At 37.8% G+C, this 19,365-nt stretch overlaps 1 protein-coding gene across 1 annotated transcript in view; it reads right to left on the reverse strand.

The window, feature by feature from the left end:
- Positions 1 to 6,127: 6,127 nt before the first annotated feature.
- The window catches only part of LOC308662870 (uncharacterized protein), a gene marked incomplete at both ends in the record, with an annotated part of 50,061 nt that continues 36,823 nt past the window's right edge, over positions 6,128 to 19,365 (reverse strand). Inside the window, 21 exons of the mRNA XM_081319013.1 lie at positions 6,128 to 6,283; positions 8,915 to 9,010; positions 9,366 to 9,470; positions 9,559 to 9,729; positions 9,813 to 9,938; positions 10,525 to 10,728; positions 11,043 to 11,351; positions 12,008 to 12,132; positions 12,725 to 12,890; positions 13,012 to 13,195; positions 13,515 to 13,711; positions 14,237 to 14,355; positions 14,811 to 14,937; positions 15,748 to 16,137; positions 16,226 to 16,316; positions 16,405 to 16,550; positions 16,640 to 16,816; positions 16,913 to 17,155; positions 17,713 to 17,968; positions 18,768 to 18,904; positions 18,988 to 19,111. Of these exons, the coding sequence (XP_081175139.1) occupies positions 6,128 to 6,283; positions 8,915 to 9,010; positions 9,366 to 9,470; positions 9,559 to 9,729; positions 9,813 to 9,938; positions 10,525 to 10,728; positions 11,043 to 11,351; positions 12,008 to 12,132; positions 12,725 to 12,890; positions 13,012 to 13,195; positions 13,515 to 13,711; positions 14,237 to 14,355; positions 14,811 to 14,937; positions 15,748 to 16,137; positions 16,226 to 16,316; positions 16,405 to 16,550; positions 16,640 to 16,816; positions 16,913 to 17,155; positions 17,713 to 17,968; positions 18,768 to 18,904; positions 18,988 to 19,111 (3,649 nt within the window). The remainder of the gene's footprint in view (positions 6,284 to 8,914; positions 9,011 to 9,365; positions 9,471 to 9,558; positions 9,730 to 9,812; positions 9,939 to 10,524; positions 10,729 to 11,042; positions 11,352 to 12,007; positions 12,133 to 12,724; positions 12,891 to 13,011; positions 13,196 to 13,514; positions 13,712 to 14,236; positions 14,356 to 14,810; positions 14,938 to 15,747; positions 16,138 to 16,225; positions 16,317 to 16,404; positions 16,551 to 16,639; positions 16,817 to 16,912; positions 17,156 to 17,712; positions 17,969 to 18,767; positions 18,905 to 18,987; positions 19,112 to 19,365) is intronic.

Here is a 19,365-nt window from a genome sequence, read left to right on the forward strand (position 1 = left end):
TTCAGCACAAATAGGGTCTTAAGGGAAATTTCAAGTGAAATTTTTTTGTACATTCCATATCCTTCAAATGATTTCATGCATCTGCATGTTAAATCTTATCAAGATCCAGACTTTGGACCTCCATCATGGAGGTGCTTTGTGGAGTTGATCAATGGCTTTGTAGAAATGCAGATAGCCCTTTAGAAAGTTTGGTACCAGTATCTTTAAGGTCACTACCTTACTTGACTTGTAATGGAATGCAGCCTCAATGCAATCTATGACATAGTATACACAGTACACAACCTAAAGGAAGCATTTTCCTCCCTGAATTGCATGCATATCAGTCTCTAGTATTTATGAAACTGGCTGTCCCCAGCAATGTAATCAATCAGTATCTTACCTTGTGTGGTACTATGGATTTAAATGCAGACTCGAGCTGGCCAGTTACTGCAAAGTAAAAATGATAGATTCTGTACAAAATGTCCAGTATGTAGCTTAAATGGATGAAGTAGATTTTAATTCCCTAGTGATATAGGCAGCTCTGTTCAGTTGTGCCAAAACCAACAGGAATGAGTTGAGATGTGAAGAATTAGGGTGAGTTCCTATTCCTTTTACACCCTCTTACCTTTAAGCTGTTGGTGCAAGGACCTAAGAGGCTGGTCCCAAGTCTACTTATATATGAAGTGATTTGCATGCACAGAACCCTCCTCTTCTTTCTAAGGTCAAAACTGTTTCAGTAATCTTAGCAACTCTTAGCAAGATTCTCATACATATTTGACGCAAAAAGATATAATTAGACATATCAACACCATCTGTCTATAAATAATTTGACAAGGGGACTGGATTGTGGATTCTGTTATCAGTTGAAACATTGCAAGAAATCATTCCTGATCTTTATAAAGTGTAATTTAGAGACAAGAGACTGAATTGAGGGACCTCCAGCACTGGATTGGAAGTGTATGTTCCTGGAAAAGGAGCAGGCGGCTAGCAAAAATATTAAACATTAAAAAGATGGACCTTGTTATAAATACAGGTAGAAGGGAACATGAAGACAGGACACATGAAATGAAGATAAAAGAAAAACTGGCCCTACAGCAAAGTTATAGTGACAGATTAAAGAACACCAGCATTAAAATAGTAAGTGTGAATGGCCTACAAAAGCATGTGGGGAAAAATAAAGGAAACACCAGAAAAAGTGTCTTGAACTAATACAAAAAATATTTTTGCTTCATTTATGAAAGAAAGAAAGAAAGAAAGAAAGAAAGAAAGAAAGAAAGAAAGAAAGAAAGAAAGAAAGAAAGAAAGAAAGAAAGAAAGCAGACTAAGGGAAAATGCTATGTAAAAAGAGGAGAGTACATTTTGATGGACATTAATGTATTCCATAAGTCTGATGTTTCTCAATGAGCAACTATAGCTATAGTCTCAAAATTAAAGAAGGTTAACCTGGTACGTGTTTGAGATTATGTACTGTTTGAAAAAATTCCCCATCTTCAGAACATTGCTTTCCTTCATGTCTGCAGTAAACATAACAAACCATAAAAGTTCTGGGTCCTAGAAAGATTTCAGAAATATATTTCCTTAACTAGGGGCCATTACTTTTGACCCAGTTAAGGACACAAAAGAAGTCCAAGATTTCTCTCTAGCTGTCATCCGAAGTAACTGCCCTTTTTGGCAGGGTGACTCTGACTTTGACTGATGGGACCTTAGGGAAAATTTGTGGAATCACATTACATGTTTGGCGCAAACTTAATTTACAGAAGTGTTTGGCATTCCAAGAATCTGAAAGCTGAGGACCAGAAATTCAGCTGGTGTAGGACAGTATTACACTAATGTTCTTCTCAGGTCTGATCTCTTTACAATTAATAACAAAGGGATTTTCTGATTGTTCAAATATATATGGAGCATCATACAAATTGTATTCCTTTTATTTTCTTTAGAAAACTAGCCTTTTCACCTAAACTATTTATTACTCAAAATGGTTTGCTAAATGGCGGTCTTGAAAATACAACTTTACATTTTCACCATAAGAGAATGGCCTTGGTAGAGATGAGAAACTATCCCTTTTGAAAACTGTAATTTGGCATTCAAAAAAGAAATAGAAGTTCTTTCTTCTCATCTAACAGCTGCCATCTTTTTATTTTTTTTTATACACATACATACCTCAGCACATGCCCATAGTTGATAGTTCAAAACCCATCAAAAAGAATAGCATACACACACACACACACACACACACACTTCTTTTCTTTCACCTACTTAACTTTTCCTAGCTACTTAATGCCTTTTTTAAAAAAAAATCAAGTGCAGGGTTTCAGCATTTCAACATTTCTCCTGTCCCCTGAGTTAAGTTAAAACCCTGCACTTCTTCAAAGGCCTCAACTAGCATGAGTAAGCCAAGTGAATGAAGGGAATAGTAATTTAAACAAAAGATATTTTGCTGGTTTTGAACTAACAACCTCGGTTAGCCACAGTGCTTTTCAAAATACTAATAGGAAAAGAAAGATCTTAGGAACTCTTAGACAAAAGAAAGCATTATACTGTCTCAAGTATACTCTCCTCTCTGTAAAAAAGTCAATGAACTGCTAACTTTAGCTTGTAAAGAAGTGATCCAGCTAAAATAGAAGGCATTCATGGTGACCTAGATGGGGGAAGGAGTAGAGAATTGATAGAAGATTATTTGTAGCACAGTAATAAACTTGGAGCGCTCTGAGCTTGGGTGTTTTCTTGCAGATGTTTCATTCATTAACAAGTTGGATAATGAAATGTCTGCAAGAAAGCAACCAAGCAAGCACAGAGAGCACTAAGGATCCCACAAGTAGAGAATTGTTGTAGGAGCCCCTAAAAATGATCTCCAACATGAGTCTGAAAACTCTGAATCTCTGGTCCCAGTGACCAAACCACATTGGATCCTGCAGCATTATCCTGGGACATGTATATTTGCCTTCATTCATGAGAATCGTTTCTCTTATATTTGAGTATGCATGAGAGAGACATGCTACTAGAAAGAAGTAAGGCATTTTCTGAATTTCTGGTATGCCAAGCCCAAAAGGTTTGTCATAACTGCAATAGGGCAACAGGCAGGATGAATAAGCCCACTATTGGCAGTGTTGCTTATTGGACTCCTGTATAATGCACTTTGCATGGGACTGCCCTTGAAGAATATTTTTCTGGGTGTGCTTCTGGTTGCAGTTCAAGGTCCTAGATGTCACCACTGAAATCCTTCATGACTTAGGAGTGGTCTACTTGCAGGACTTTCTCTCCCCAGTTGTTTCCACCCATTCTATCCAATCTGACAGGAACAGGATGCTGACAGCTAGGATACTGTCAGCTAGGGAAAGTCAGCTGAGGGACACTCCAGAGGGACAGCCTTTTCTGTCATGGGAACATCCTTCCCCCTGAGATTAGATTGGCCCCATCCCTATTGGCCTTGCATAAGGCCTTGAGAACCTGCCTTAGTGCACAAGCTGAGGACCTTGGATGTGGGTCACAGCCTGCCTCCTGGTTGTATGGATGACAGATTAGATTGTACCCAGCTGCTATGTGTTTTTATTCTTGTTTTACAATACGTTTCCTGCATTTTATTTGTGTTATGGGTGGCTAGATAAATAAATAAAATTTACAATAATACATTTATCTTCTAACCATTCTTTCTCCAATCATAGAACAATATTAGAAGACAACTTAAATCTATAGAAAACATGTGTTCAGATGAAGTGTCATTGTGACTTTTGAACTCACAATTCTTTCTGGTTGTCTACTCTGGCAATGATTTCAAATACATGAGCATAATTTTAGAGAGGGAGCCTTCTCTTATTTTGGGAACTGTTCTCTGCAAAAGGTAACTGAGAAGTCTATGGCATGGTCACAAAGGTTCAATAAATCTAAGAAAAGAACTCTACAGTACATGCAAAGCATCTGATTATTTGAATCCTATTCTCTTGTTCTTATTCTAGAAAATGTTTGGGGAAATGTCACTTATATATAAAAGGATAAAAGATGGACATTCAATTTGCCACAGCCAAGCCACTATGGCCAACTGGCTGTGGGACAATTCATCACAGGACAATTCAACAAATACAAAGGTTAAACTAAATTCAACAGAACTGTGGCCAATAATAATAAAATAAAGAAAGTCAATCCAGAAATACAATAATTTTCATGAAAATGTGGTCACCAATAATACAAGTAACTGAATGAAATGATTAATATAACATTGAATTGTCCTGTGGCAAGTTGTCCATGGCACGTTGTCCATGGCAAATTGTCCTAGACCCATCAAAAGATAACTAGTAGCATGTTAACCTCCTATTTTCTCTACAATAATCTCAGTCTTTGGTCGAAACATCCCTCAGAATCTCCTTTTGATTTCTTGCATATGCAGATTCTGTCTTCTATCTCTTCATCACCAGATTTCTTCCTACATATGCTTCCTAATTACATTACACTATTGCTTGTAATGTTTTCATTTTAGAATTTAGGATTGCTTTTATAAATCTATTCATGCCTATGAATATTTTGAATGTAAACTTTAAACTAACTCTTTTGAATATATATTCTCAGACAATTCATTCTTGATTAAGCCACAATGTCTCCAGTATTGCAGCACCACCTGTGATAGTTCATATAATCGAAAGTGAGGAGGAATTTGGTAGCATCTCTTCAGACTAAATCAGAAGATTTCATGAATTGCAGCTCACTTCATCAGATCCATGGAATGAGTAAACTGATGTAAGATTTAAACTGGGATGGCACAGGGTGGAAAGGGAAGAAAAGTTAGGGTGATTATGTAGATTATATGTGAGACATACAGGTAGTCTTCAACTTAGGACAACAATTGAACCCAAAATTTAAGTGAGAAATTTGTTAGGTGAATTTTGCCCCATTTTACATAGGTTCTTGCCACATTTGTTAAGTGAATCTTTGCAGTTGTTAAATTAGTAATGAGGTTGTTAAGTGAATCTGGTTTCCCCATTGACTTTGCTGGTCAGAAGGTGGCCAAAGGTGACCCCGGGGACACTGCGAACCTCATGAGTATGAAGCAGTTACCAAACATCTGAATGTAAATCACATGATCATGGGAATGTTGTGATGGTCATAAGTGTGAAAAATGGTCATAAGTCACTTTTTTCAGTGCCGTTGTAACTTCAAACGCTCATTAAGCAAACTGTCATAAGTCAAGGACTTACAGGTGTATTATAAGAACATTATCAGTTAAGAGTGTAATATATTAAATGTAATATGTATTCTACTTATTGAGGTTTGTTAAGATTGCCTGAAAGTTTTGGGTGTGTTAGTTCAGCAATCTCTCACTCAATTGTACTGCTAAAGATTTCTTGTTATTGTTCTAAAATAACTACTTTGAGATTTGTAATGGAGTGTCCTGGAAAGCTCTGATATTACTTTGCACTTCTTTACTTCTGCCTATGCATTGACACCCCACATACAATGTTTGGCATAGAATGCTGGACCAGCTGTGCTAGACACCTGATAATGTAAGATCTTTTTAGATGAAGTGATTTAAAAGAAAGGTAATCAATTTAAGCCAGCTTGAAACATTTATATATTAAGAAACAAATCTAGTGCTTTTTAAACCATTAATCTTACAGCGAAGCAATCTCTTCTTTGAAGAGCTATAGTATTTACCTCCTATAACAAACCTATAGAATAATATATATTTTTGTCAGCTCTGTAGAAAGGCTAAAACAATTACTGAGACTGTCTGTAACAGAATCTTGCAAGTTTGATTATGCTGTCCCTTCTCCTTACAGTTCAGTGAATTAAGGGGGAAGCTGCCTGAGTTGGATAATTGTTGGATCTCATTGTTCTGAATTAAAAAAAGAATGCTTCAGCCTCTTTTGCTGAGGTAAAGGTTTTTGCATATCTTTATCAAAGCCATCTTCTTTACTGTCTGTAGCCTTAAAGCACATTTTTCCCTTCTATGTGTTGGGAAATTCATTTTTATTAAGACATGAAAAAGATGTACCCGCAGACTTAATAATAGGAAAATAAATCACGGAAAGTGGTGTTTCCAATTGCTATAATCTTTATTTTCTATAAATTGAGGCAAAATAAACAGTAATTACAAGGAGTGACAAAGAGCTTCACATTTTGCGCTTCTCTTTGGTCACTTTGCTGTTTTCAGGTGAGTTTATTCTTCGCTTACAACCACCTTCTTATGCACTTCTCGAGTCTTCACCCTGAGTTTGTTCACCTGGGACTCAGCAATGTCAGCCCGTTCCTCAGCTTCTTCCAGCTCATGCTGAATCTTGCGGAACTTGGAAAGGTTCACGTTCGATTGTTCCTCCTAAAATCATTATTCAAATTAATAATTATTATTTTCCATTTCTTGACAAACATTGACAAATATTTAGATATTTAGATAGTACAATTGTTTTTTTAAAGAGGAAGTAAATGTAGGTATAACCAAATAGCTCCAAATATCTCCTCAGATTTTCTTTCTGTCAAGTGAATCTTTTTCTTCTGTTTCTTGCCAAATAGCAGCAGGAAGTTGTTCCCTTGTATCCCATCAGGATGAAAAGCTCCTAAAGCTACCAATCAAAAAATGCTGTGTAGATATTTTAATCCTCCCCACCCCCCAATAATAGATTATTTTAAAGGTAAGGTAAAAAGCAGAGTTTAAAAAGATGGAAAATATTTTCCCACTTAGATATATTTTTAGAATACTTTTTAAAGAATATATAAACATTCTTAAAAAAATGGTCCTTCAGAATGTATTAATCTTTGCCTAATTATAGTGTTTCTTGGATTTCATTAGCATTAAACATATACTGGAATTATAAACTGGATTCTTGCTGTCTATCAGGAAGTAGCTAGTGTATATAAATGCAAGAATTAGAAGACATCCAATGTCCCTTTCAATATTATAAGGTCTATGATTACTTATTTTTCATTTTTTTTAATTGCCAAAAAAAAGCAGCACATACATTGAGAACCCTTTCTAACATAAAGGTAAAGGTAAAGGTTCCCCCGCACATGCGTGCTAGTCGTTTCCGACTCTAGGGGCCGGTGCACATCTCCGTTTCAAAGCCGAAGAGCCAGCGCTTGTCCGAGGACGTCTCCGTGGTCATGTGGCCAGCATGACTAGACGCCAAAGGCGCACGGAACACTGTTACCTTCCCACCGTAGTGGTCCCTATTTTTCTACTTGCATTTTTACGTGCTTTCGAACTGCTAGGTTGACAGAAGCTGGGACGAGTAACAGGCACTCACTCTGTTACGCGGCACTCGGGATTCGACCCGCCAAACTGCCGACCTTCTGATCGACAAGCTCAGCGTCCTAACCCACTGAGCCACCGCGTCCGTTTTCTAACATACACACTAGGATTAAGGAGAAGATGCCAAGTTAGGCATTCCCTATAACAGGGGCTTACTCCCAATGGCAAAATTTGGACATATTTTGGCTTAATGGAGCAATTTGTAAGCTTGTGAGTGAAAAGTCCAGTTTGGAACTTCCCCTGCTGGAACGCTTGTGTAAAGCAACACAGTCTGTTTTCTGTGGGGGAGGTGGAAACAACATTATTCAAAACTGGGAAGAAAGTAATTGTGTCAAACAGTTTAAGAACTGCTGCCCTAGTAGAGAGATGATGGCAGTATAAATTAGCAAACCACTGTCTTAACTGTCAGGAGGCAAGGCCAAGGCAAATGGCCCAAATGGTTCCTGAGAGATAAGATTTCAGATCTTTAGCCTTGCCAGGGCTTTTCAACCTTTTCACCCATTGTACCACTTTTAGGATATGGCAATATCCAAGTACCACCAGTTGCTTAGCAAGGTGTCAAAAACATGCTGACCAAAAAAAAGAAAAAAGAAAAAAGTGATGAAGTACAGGTAGTCCTTGACTTATAACAGTTCACTTAGTGACTGTTCAAATTACAATGGCACTGGAAAAGAGTGCCTCAAGCCACAGCCGAGCAAGACACCTGCCTGCCCGCCCAGCAGCACTCTTCCTCCTGTCTGAGGTTTTCATTGTTGTGAGCATTTCTGTTGAGGATTGGCAGTGGGGGTGGGGTGGGGGTGTTTGGTTTTTATTCCCCCCCCCTCTTCTGGGTTCTTACAGCAGGCTTTGGTCACTTCACATGACCCTGAGACACTGTGACCATCATAAATATGAATCAGTTGCCAAGCATCTGAATGTAAATCACAAGACTCTAGAGATGCTGCAACATTCCAGTTGATCAGCGCTTCTTCTGGGCTCAGAAGTGTGAGAATTAGCATCAAGCTCCAGCTGGAGCCTGGCACTGATCCTGGTGCTTCCACTGAGCCCTGACAGCCCCGAAGAAGCGCTGATCCTGGTTCTTCCGTTGACCCCTGACAGCCCTGCAGCTCCAGCTATCTCTCGCTCAGGCTTGTGTGGTGTTGCCACCAGTTCAGCTCATTCCCCTCCCCTGCTACCACTTTTTCTAGGATGGTTGCGTACCACCTGCCAGGTGCCAATGTACCACAGGTGGTATCCATACCACTGGTTGAAAAGCCCTGATCTATGCTAGTCTAGCTCTGATAATGTTACCTAGTTTGGGTAATGAAATGTCTGCAAGAAAACAAACTCAGAGAGCCAAATATTCTCCTCTATTAATATACTCCATCCTGATCGGGATTAATATCCTTAGCATTTAGTGAAAAACATGCATGTTCATATAAAAATTAGAATGTAAAACACACACACACACACACACACACACACACACATTATTTTCATATAAAATGAGTTATTAGTGCAAGTTTCTTTTGCCTTCTACATCTCCTTCTTCAATTAGTGATAATAACCTTCATTTGTTTCTATGCTTTATGTCCCTCAATTCACTGCACCATATGAAGGTTAATTTGGTTTGTAATGACCAGTTCAAAAACGTTACTCCTTCTTTAGTATTCTCCTTCACAATTCTAGTTCAAGCAACTCCAACTTCAGAAAAATACTTACAGCTTCTTCAGATTGCCTCTTATATGCTTTCACTTTCATTTGCAATTTGTCCACCAGATCCTGGAGTCTCAGAACATTCTTCCTGTCTTCCTCAGACTAAACAAAGTAGAAAAAAACACAACATTATGAGAATATAGATGATGATGATGATGATGATGAAGATAGATAGATAGATAGATAGATAGATAGATAGATAGATAGATAGATAGATAATAGATAGATAGATAGATAGATAGATAGATAGATAGATAGATAGATAGATAGATAGATAGATAGATAGATGAAAGAGAGAGGGACAGAGTGATTCATAGATATTGATAGAGACAGAGACAGGAGAGAAAAAGAAATAGAGATAGGGATTATTTAGATTATAAATTATAGATACAGATGAGAGAGAGATATGGATAGATAGATAGATATGAATACTGATCATCCTTCAAAGGTAAGTCACCTGGTAAGTCAGCTCCTTCACTCGTCTCTCATATTTACGAACACCTTTGATGGCATCAGCACTACGCTTCTGCTCATTCTCAACTTCAGCTTCCAGTTCACGCACCTGGAATACAATAAATATTTAGCCCTTCCATCAATAAGCCTTATTATACGGTTAGAAATCCATGAAGGTGCATACAAGGAATACATACTCTGTGCTCCAATTTTTGGAGCTGCTTCTTGCCACCCTTCATTGCCAGCTGTTCTGCCTCATCAAGACGGTGCTGCAGATCCTTCACACTCTGCTCTAGATTTTTCTTCATCCTCTCCAAGTGGGCACTGGTGTCTTGTTCCTTCTTCAGTTCTTCTGCCATCATGGCTGCCTATTTACAGAGAAATAACTACAATTCAGAAGGCCATTCGGGCCAATTTTAAACAGTTTTAAAGGAAAAATGGTCCAACTCACATCTGTGATGGCTTTCTTGGCCTTGTCTTCTGCATTGCGTGCCTCCTGAATAGATTCCTCCATTTCAGACTGGAATTGGGAAATATCTGTTTCCAGCTTCTTCTTGGTATTGATCAAACTGGTATTCTGTTTTGGGGGGGGAACAGACATTTTGTAAAGCAACAAGGCCAACTTCCATCATTTGGATTCCTATTCTTTTGTAAAAAAAATTGGTAAACATATTTACAGTTATTAAAAATACACTACACAAACTATGCTATTATATGATGAGACTAGCCCTGCTTTATTGTCTCCTCCCTACAAGAACCTGATGTGGCAGAACAGTGCCTCCACTGATTCTGCTGTGGGTAGAACCAACTGCATTCAGTCTGGCAGGGCTGAGATTTATTATATAAATATTAATAACTGGTGCCAAATGTGCTTAATTTCTGGTTTTATCTTCACTGATTATCTTCTTTAGTTATTCTTTTTAAAATGCAAGCTTTGATGTGGAGATGCTTTTCACTCTTTACTACTTCACTGTGTTTTCCAATTAAAGAGCAACACGCAAAAGTTTCAGATAAATAGCAAATGTATATATGAAGGTCTCATGGGAATCTACATCACATCATTCTTTTAAAAAGATTGTATAAACCTCTACTAGTTCATATTTAGTTTGCATGATTGCTTTCTTACATTAATGAAGTCATCAATGTTATGATTGCTTACTTACCTGGGTATGGAGGAGCTGCACACGTTCACTGGCATCCAGAAGCTCCTGTTCAGCCACTTTTCTGGCCCTCTCTGTCTGTTCCAGAGCTGCCCGGAGCTCCTCAATCTCAGCCTGCATCAGGTTTGCTCTGCGCTCAATCATGGCCACTTGCTCCTTCAGATCATCCTGGCTTCTCAAAGCATCATCCAAATGTATTTGAGTATCCTAAAACAGGATGTGGCAATATTTGTCTTGGGGAATGTTTGTAATACAAGAAAAAAAATGCAACTCTTTCTTGAATATCATGCTGGAGGCAGTTGATGGACTAATAGATGATTCCCCACTCCCCACTCTGTGCATCCCGCTCCATGCCTCCCCATCTTTTAATTAAAATTACAATTTGTATTTTTACTAGAAATAGTTATTTTTGTGGTTTTATTGTTTTTAATGTGGTAAGTCACCCAGAGTGGCCCTGTGGTGAGATGGGCGGCAAACAAACATAATAACTACATGCATAAAACACAGAAGTAATTATGTACCTTGAGCTGTCCTTGTGTGTTCCTGAGGTTCTTTTGTGCATCAGCAGCTTGACGGTTGGCATGGCTCAGTTGAATCTCCATTTCATTCAGATCTCCCTCCATCTTCTTCTTAAGCCTCAGGGCATCATTCCTGCTCCTAATCTCAGCGTCCAGCGTGCTCTGCATGGACTCTACCACTCTCAGGTGGTTCCTCTTCAGCTGTTCAATTTCTTCATCCTTCTCTGCAATTCTTCTGTCAATGTCAGATTTCACCTGGTTGAGCTCAAGTTGGATGCGCAGGAGTTTGCCCTCTTCGTGTTCCAGTGAGGCCTTAAAGCATAAAAGATAAATTTATATAGCCATGCAATAAAGGTAAAGGTTCCCCTGCACATGCGTGCTAGTCGTTTCCGACTCTAGGGGCCAATGCTCATCTCCGTTTCAAAGCCGAAGAGCCAGCGTTTGTCCGAGGACGTCTCCGTGGTCATGTGGCCGGCATGACTAGATGCCAAAGGCGCACGGAACGCTGTTACCAATAGGAATTTCCAAAAGTACATGTTCCCTGGAGAATAATGGATTCAGACGGTTGCTTTTGCATGATCCTGAACAGAATTAAGATTCATCCAATTAATCTATTTTCAGAAAATTTTAAAAAAATAAAAATGAAATTTTTATTCTTAGAAAAAAAAATAATTAGCATATGGATGCATGCTACTAAATATTGTGATAATAGACCAATTACTGTCTGCTTGTCATGGTGTTTCCAGATTGGGAGTCAGTACGATACTGCATAGAATTTTCTGGAAGCCAAGAACTGCAAAGGACTTTCATGATCTGATTTAGACTTCCTGCTGGTCAACAAACTAGTAGGGTAAATGGGCTTTTGTGCTGATCTGGTAAGTGTCCATTTATTTTTTTACAGTCTTTTAAGAATCCTGTTTAATTATTTAAAATGTTTGTTGCTTTTCTGTGAATGATGAGCTGATTACCTCAGCCTCTTCTAAGGAAGCCTGGAGTTCACCCTTCTCCTGTTCAATCTGCTTCTTCACTTTTTCAAGTTCATGGATGGCCTTTCCTCCCTCAGCAACCTGTTCCGTTAGGTCAGATATCTCCTCTGTTAATTTCACACAAGAGAAAAAAATAAGAAAATATGGACAGAGTTGGCAATTTTCATGAATCATCCTTGCTCTTCAGTTTATGGGGGTAAATATGATTAATATTTGAATTGTTCAGTATTGTTATGTCATTGGCATAAAGCAAAGTTTACATTTGCTTTCTCATAACAAATAATTATCAAAAGGGTTTTATAAATTAAACAAGACAAAAAATGACTCTGTTTGGCCACATCAACCAAGAGCATACATAATAATAATATATATGCATGCCTATTCCAGCCTTGGGTTAAAGGACAGTATGAAGATGTTTCAACTATATAGGACATGTTTATTTTAATATTGTGAAACATCAGCTAATTTCTGTTGCTATGATCTTTTTTACTACTTTAGAGAAGAAAAACACTTGAAGGGATTTTCTGCATTGGGTGTTAAAATAATATGAACATCCATGGTCACCTTAAATGAGGTACATTATTTGCCTCAAACAACAAAATAACTCAGAGGCATTTCTGCATCATCTGATTTCTTTTCTTAGCTCTTCCAGTTAATAGATTCGTAGTTCTATTCATGACTAGAAGAAAAACAGCTTACGCTGGAGATTCTTGTTCTCGCGCTTCAGAGTTTCCAGGTGATCCAAGGATTCTTCATATGCATTCTTCATCTTGAAGAGCTCTGTGCTCAGAGACCGAGACTCTTTCTGGGAAGCTTCCAGTTCAGACTGAGCTTCCTCAAATTTCTGTTTCCAGTCTGCCAGAATCTGTAAAGGGTCAATGAGTCATCAGTGTCATACAAATTTGATAAAGAAATAAAATAATAAATTTAATCAGCCCAACGTCTTGGTGCGAAGTGTTCTTTTTTAATCATCAGGAGCCAAATACCTTATCAAAGTTCTTCTGTTTCTTATCTAGAGCTGCACAAGCTGCATTGGACCTTTCCACATCAATCATCAGGTCCTCCACTTCATTCAGCAACCTCTGCTTGGTCTTCTCCAGGGAAGCACATTTGGAATTCACAGCTTCTACATGTTCCTCAGCTTCCTGCAGACGCTGAGCAAGTTTTTTCCTGATAGAATATAATTATAGACAATATTTAGGGAGGCCTGGGATCATAATATCTCAACACACTGGTGTAAGAGCCTTCTTTCATGTTATCGTGTGCAATAATGCCATTTGTGCCCATTACTCTGATGGAAGCACAAAACTTGACCTCATCACTTACATGCAGACACATTTTATAATCGAATGTATATATAGACAAATTCCCCTCACATCTACAAGATGTATTTTGATGTTTTAATGTTTATGTATTAATGATTAACAGAAATCATTAATTTCTGTTTCAAAGACACATTTGTGCCACACACAAACAGACTTTCACTTACTTGGCTTCCTCTAACTCTTCTGTGCGCTGAATAGCATCTGTTTCATATTTGGTCCTCCATTGAGCAACTTCACTATTGGCTTTAGACAATGACCGTTGAAGCTCAGCCTTGGCTTCCTGCTCCTCTTCAAACTGCTCCCGGAGCAAATCACAGTCATGGCGAGCTGACTGCAAGCCATGTGCCAGGGCATTTTTGGCCTGAGATAAAAAAAATTAATAACAGTGATTTTCAGAATTCTGTTTTTACCTTTTCTGTGCTTTATATTTACTATGTGTCTGGTTTTCTTAATCTATTTACTTAGTATGTCTGAAATATATTTACATTGTCTAGTTTATTATTAACAAAATTGCTGAAGAGGAAATGTCAGTTTTAAAATATAAAACAAATATATTAAATTCTCATGTGTCATATTTCATTCCATATCTGAACTTACCTAATACCCAACTTACAAAGCTGTTCCTTATTCATTATCTATCTATCTATCTATCTATCTATCTATCTATCTATCTATCTATCTATCTATCTATCTATCTATCTATCTATCTATCTATCTATCATCTACTTGGTCAGCCATCTCAAATTCATGATGCTGGATGTCTAACAACAGTTTAAAATATATATAAAAACATAATTATAAAAACAAGGCACACATTATTCACAACAGTGCTGCAGTACCAAAAGATGGGGCTAAGATTTATGCAATGCATAGACAAATTTCACACCTTCACTTCTTCCTCAAGATGCCTCTTCAGTTCCTCAATCTGCTGTGTGAAGGCTTGTTTGCCTCTTGTGAGTTGAGATATCAATGCATCTTTTTCCTCTACTTGGCGGGACAGTTCACCTAATAAAAGGTATTTGATTATAGTTAGTTTTATAATGGTCACAAAGAGCAAGAATAACTAATATTATTAGTTATCTTGAAATTAGTAGGATTTATTTTCAATTTCAAGCAGGTATAGAAACAAGAGGGGAATTAGTTTGGTGTGGTGATTAAAGACAACTAGGCTAGAAATTGGACAACTATGAGTTCTAGTCCTGCCTTGGGTATGAACCCAGCTGGGTGATTTTCAGCCACACTCTCAGTCCTGGAAAGAAGGTAAAATGAGGCCAAGAAAATTTCCCTAGGTGGAAGGAAGGAAGGAAGGAAGGAAGGAAGGAAGGAAGGAAGGAAGGAAGGAAGGAAGGAAGGAAGGAAGGAAGGAAGGAAGGAATCAGGAGGATTCAAGTATTATAAATGAAATAATGTTTATAATGGGAAAATGTTAGAGAATAACAGAATTTGTTCTTCTGTGTTACCTGTTTCTGTCTGCAAACGTGCTCTTTGAGCATTGAGGTCATTAATTGTGCGCACATGTTCTTCGTCCTTTGATTTAATCTCACTGAGCTGGTCTTCTAATGTACGGCTTATCTTCTCAAGATTTGCCTAAATGTAAAATGTCAAAAGAAAGAAAGAAAATGGCCTTTCATATATTGAGCACACAGTTCCCAGCATAGACTTTTTATGTTTCTTTAAAGATAAAATGTTTATCTGTATAAAATATACCCCCTCCCCAATGTACTTTGGCTTCCTCGGATGCTAGCAGTATTACACTGGAATCAAAAAGGAAAGGGGAGGATGGAGGAAATGTATTCACCTTATAACTCGCAATAGTACTAAAATAGATCTTTCTGTTTTAGACTATCTCTAGATAACCTTTTGTCTTTTAGAATTTTAACAGTGTACAAAGAGTATAGTGGCAGAATTTGCTTCAGAAAGATGGTTAATTACAAAGCGGTTTTTAAAAATCAAGTGCCAAGCTCTTACAACCAATAGACAGTGAGAGATGCATAAAATTGAGGTGGCATTTTCCCAACTGACGTGGCATGCTCACATGTCTTACATTTAGCCCATTGTGCATTACAAAGCAGAAATCATGTCTGTTTTTGTACAGTTTGTAAATTTTATACACACAGCTTAAAAATTATGCAGATAAGCGTATCATCTGTTGTAATACACACAAATATAAATCGTATGTAAAATGTGGGTATCTTTTAAAATTATTTTAAAATCTGGAGATTCAATGTATGTGTTAATTGCTTACTTATAGCACCTTATGTTTTATATATGCAAATGCTGACATATGCATAAGAATTATTGAAAACTGTTTTGCCCACATTTTTAAATAAATCAAATGATTCTAATTATATCCTGACTATAACTAACAGAGACATTGTCCACACTTCTATAGGATACCTTAGCTTTAGAGACAGATTCCATATTGCTTGCAAGATCATCAATCTCCATCTTCAGTTCACTCTTCTCCTTCTCCAGCTTCTGCTTCACTCGCTGCAGGTTATCAATTTGTTCCCCAAGTTCAGCTGCACTGTCTGCGTGCTTCTTGCGGAGGGCAGCAGACGTGGCTTCATGCTGCAATGTGGCCTCTTCAAGGTCCCGGCGCATTTTCTGAAATTCTGCCTCACGTTTCTTGTTCATCTCAATCTGAGCTACAGTTGCCCCACCAGCTTCCTCCAGACGCTCACTGATCTCTTCAAGTTCCCTGGAGAAATCAGCCCGCTGTTTCTCTGCTTTGGCGCGAGATGCCCGTTCTGCCTCAATCTCCTCTTCCAATTCCTCAATACGAGCCTGGAAAAAGAGAGGCAACCATGAACCCTGAAACTGGCTTCCAGACAGCTTAATTCTCCATTCATGAAGGAACCATTGCATGACAAACCTGCAGCTCCTTGATCTTCTTCTGAAGCTGAGCGCCCAGGGCCTGCTCATCTTCAATCCTGCTCTGGAGTTGACTCATTTCAAAGTCTTTCCTTTTTATAACAAAATATAATAGTTAGCGCCTAAATCAGAAAACTCTATTTAGCACAAAAGTCCATCAAAATAGACATTACTACTTACTTCTTCAGCTTTTCATCCAGCTGCTGCTTATCATTTTCTAAATCCATTGTAGATTCCTGAGATAGCTTCAAATCCCCTTCTAGCTTCCTCTTAGCTCTTTCAAGGTCCATGCGAAGTTTCTTTTCTTGCTCCAGGGACCCTTCAAGCTGAACAAAAAGAGACGGGAGTGATTGTCCCATCACAGCAGTACCTCCACCTCAGTCCAATTCTTCTCCAGAGATGATAGGGTACTTACGTCATCCACCTGCTGCTCCAGCTTGGTCTTTGCTTTGGTCAGAGTGTTCACTTTGTCCTCCTCTGCCTGCAGATCATCCAAGGTCTGTTGGTGGGCCTCTTGCAGGGCTTTCTTCTCCTTGGTCAGTTTGGCAATATTCTCGTCCAAGACCGCCATCTCTTCGGTCAGGTTTTTCACCTTTAGAAGTTGAACAGACATGGTTAAGATGCTCTATGTATTCTAAAATGGCAACAGTAGGTAGTGATTTAATTTTGGTATATTTTTGGCCAGTACCTTGTTTTCTGTAGCATGCTTCTCCTTTTCCACCTTGGCCAGTGTCAGCTCAAGATCATCAATGTCTTTCTTCAGTTCTGAGCATTCGTCCTCCAGTTTCCTCTTCTTGGCTGTCAACTCAGCATTCATTTCTTCTTCATCTTCAGCCCGCTCAGTCAGCTCCTTAATTTTAGCTTCCAGCTGGATTTTGGTTTTGATTAGCTGGTCACATCTCTCCTCAGCATCCGCCAAGCCATCAGATTCCTATGGAAAGAAAATATAGGTTATTTTTTTTTTAAAAAAAAGTTTCTAATTGAAATATTCACATCTATACAAAATTCACTACTCTAATCGAGCAAGTCACATTTTACTAAGAAATATACACAGGGATCAACTCTCTTTATATTAAATGGAACAAAAATCAAAGATAAATTGTTCTTGTATGTTGGGAAAGTCAATATGATGCAGAAAATACATTAAATATTTATTGATTTGTGATGCTGCCCAACTGTAACTGTCTCTTTAATGAATATTGGTAGTTCGTTAATTAAATATAAAAACAAAAATAGTCTACCTATTACAATACAGTTCTTACATATCTTTATGTGTTAGGTCATTTACTTCTTAATTACAACACTGTGTATTACAGTATTGCAGACCTAGAATAAGTAAATATGAATTTGAATGCAGATAGCAATATGAGGAAATCTCTTAATAATCCCAACCAAAACTGGTTTCATCTGCAAGCTTCAAAGTACTGCTTGCTAAACTATATTGGACTGTTTAATCAAACAACAATATTTAATATCTAACATGCTTACGGCTTGGACTTGGAGCTGCAAGTCATTTTTCTCCTGCGTTAGGGACACCATTTTTTCCTCTAGTTCCTTCACTTTGGCCTCTGCCTTGGCAAGGTCTTCCTTTGCTTTTTCAAACTCTTCCTTCATGTTGGCCATTTCCTTCTCTGACTCCGCGCTCTTCAGCAGGGGCTTGATCTTGAAGTACAATTTCATCCAAGGCCAGTGCTTCACATTCATGAATGAACGAACATTGTACTGAATAGTGAAGACGGATTCTCTGGAAGGAGGGCAAAATAAAACTGATAAAGTTTAGAAGAAATTTGGTATATACATATCTAATATAAAATCAAGCTCTCTGCTTAATCACCAGTCTAGTCAGTTGCAAGATTTGAAAATATTTTAAAATCTCATGACTGTGGACCAATATATTGTACAATATATCTAATTAATGCAAGACAAGGCATTAGTTGTACAATATATTGGGCAACTGTCATCTCATCAGATATTAAATAATTCCAAATTTATATTTCTCTAGGAGTAAATACAAAAATAAAGACTTAAAAATGGGATGGGCACAAATAAATCTTACATTCAACACTTGGATATCACTAAATTTACCCAAAGAGAATTCTGCTTTCTTGACAGAAATACTACATTGCATTTATATAATTTTTCACTAATGTAAGTTAAAGAATATAAGATGTAAGAAATATAGATTAATTCTACTTCACAAATCTTTTTAAGTGCATTTTTAGAAAAAAGGTCTACACAGATAAATATGGTAAATATATTTTTTGAATGCATAATTTCTGCCATACTGTACAATGAACTGTCCCGAGGACCTGAGATTTTTCATGGCTACTTACATCATGCATACATAACTTCTCAAATCTACTATTGCTAAATGTTCCTAAATGTTCTATACTATATATTATAGTCTGCTGTGCATGCTACAGTGGTTTTCTGACCATCAGTATGGTCCATAGTTCATACGTTGTCTCTTTGGGTATTGAAGGTGATCCCTATATGTGTCTCTTTATGTATGTCTCATTTTATTTGTAATAGCAAAACTTTACCTTCGTTCCATCATTTTCTTGAACTCAAATCTTGCTAAGAATCCACGACACATAGCTTGGGTACGTGTAATCAATTGTGCCAGCTTATCATCTCTCATCTCCTCTAGAAGACCCAGAAGCCCAGCTTTGAAGAACACCTCGGGTGTGGAAGGGAAAGCATAATAAATAAATAATTGTCCCATAAACAATGTTGTCTTTCTGAGACAAACAGTCACCTTACCTTGGTGTGGCCAAATTTATACTGGGTATGATCGACATCAATTGATCCAAGAAGTTTCTCAGAAGCCTTCTTGCTATCTATGAATTGTCCCTCTGGGATGGCACTTGCATTCAGAATTTTGTATCTGTTAAAGAAAGCAGAGATTACAGTTGCCTAACATTGGAAACCATGATATTAAGAAGACCCATAGGGATGAAACTCATTTTCATAAACATCCAAAGAAAAATTTATCAACATTCAGACTACCTCCTGCTCTCTACCCTATATAGAAACATACAGTCTGATTCTCTAATGTGAACCCGTAATGTCTATGGGGAAGACCAAAACTTGTATACAACACTGAAGTGTTGTACAAAAGAGCATGAGTGTTGCATTTCA

This window comes from Vipera berus, assembly GCF_964194415.1.
Source record: "Vipera berus genome assembly, chromosome: 2".
In the NCBI taxonomy this organism is placed as follows: domain Eukaryota; kingdom Metazoa; phylum Chordata; class Lepidosauria; order Squamata; family Viperidae; genus Vipera; species Vipera berus.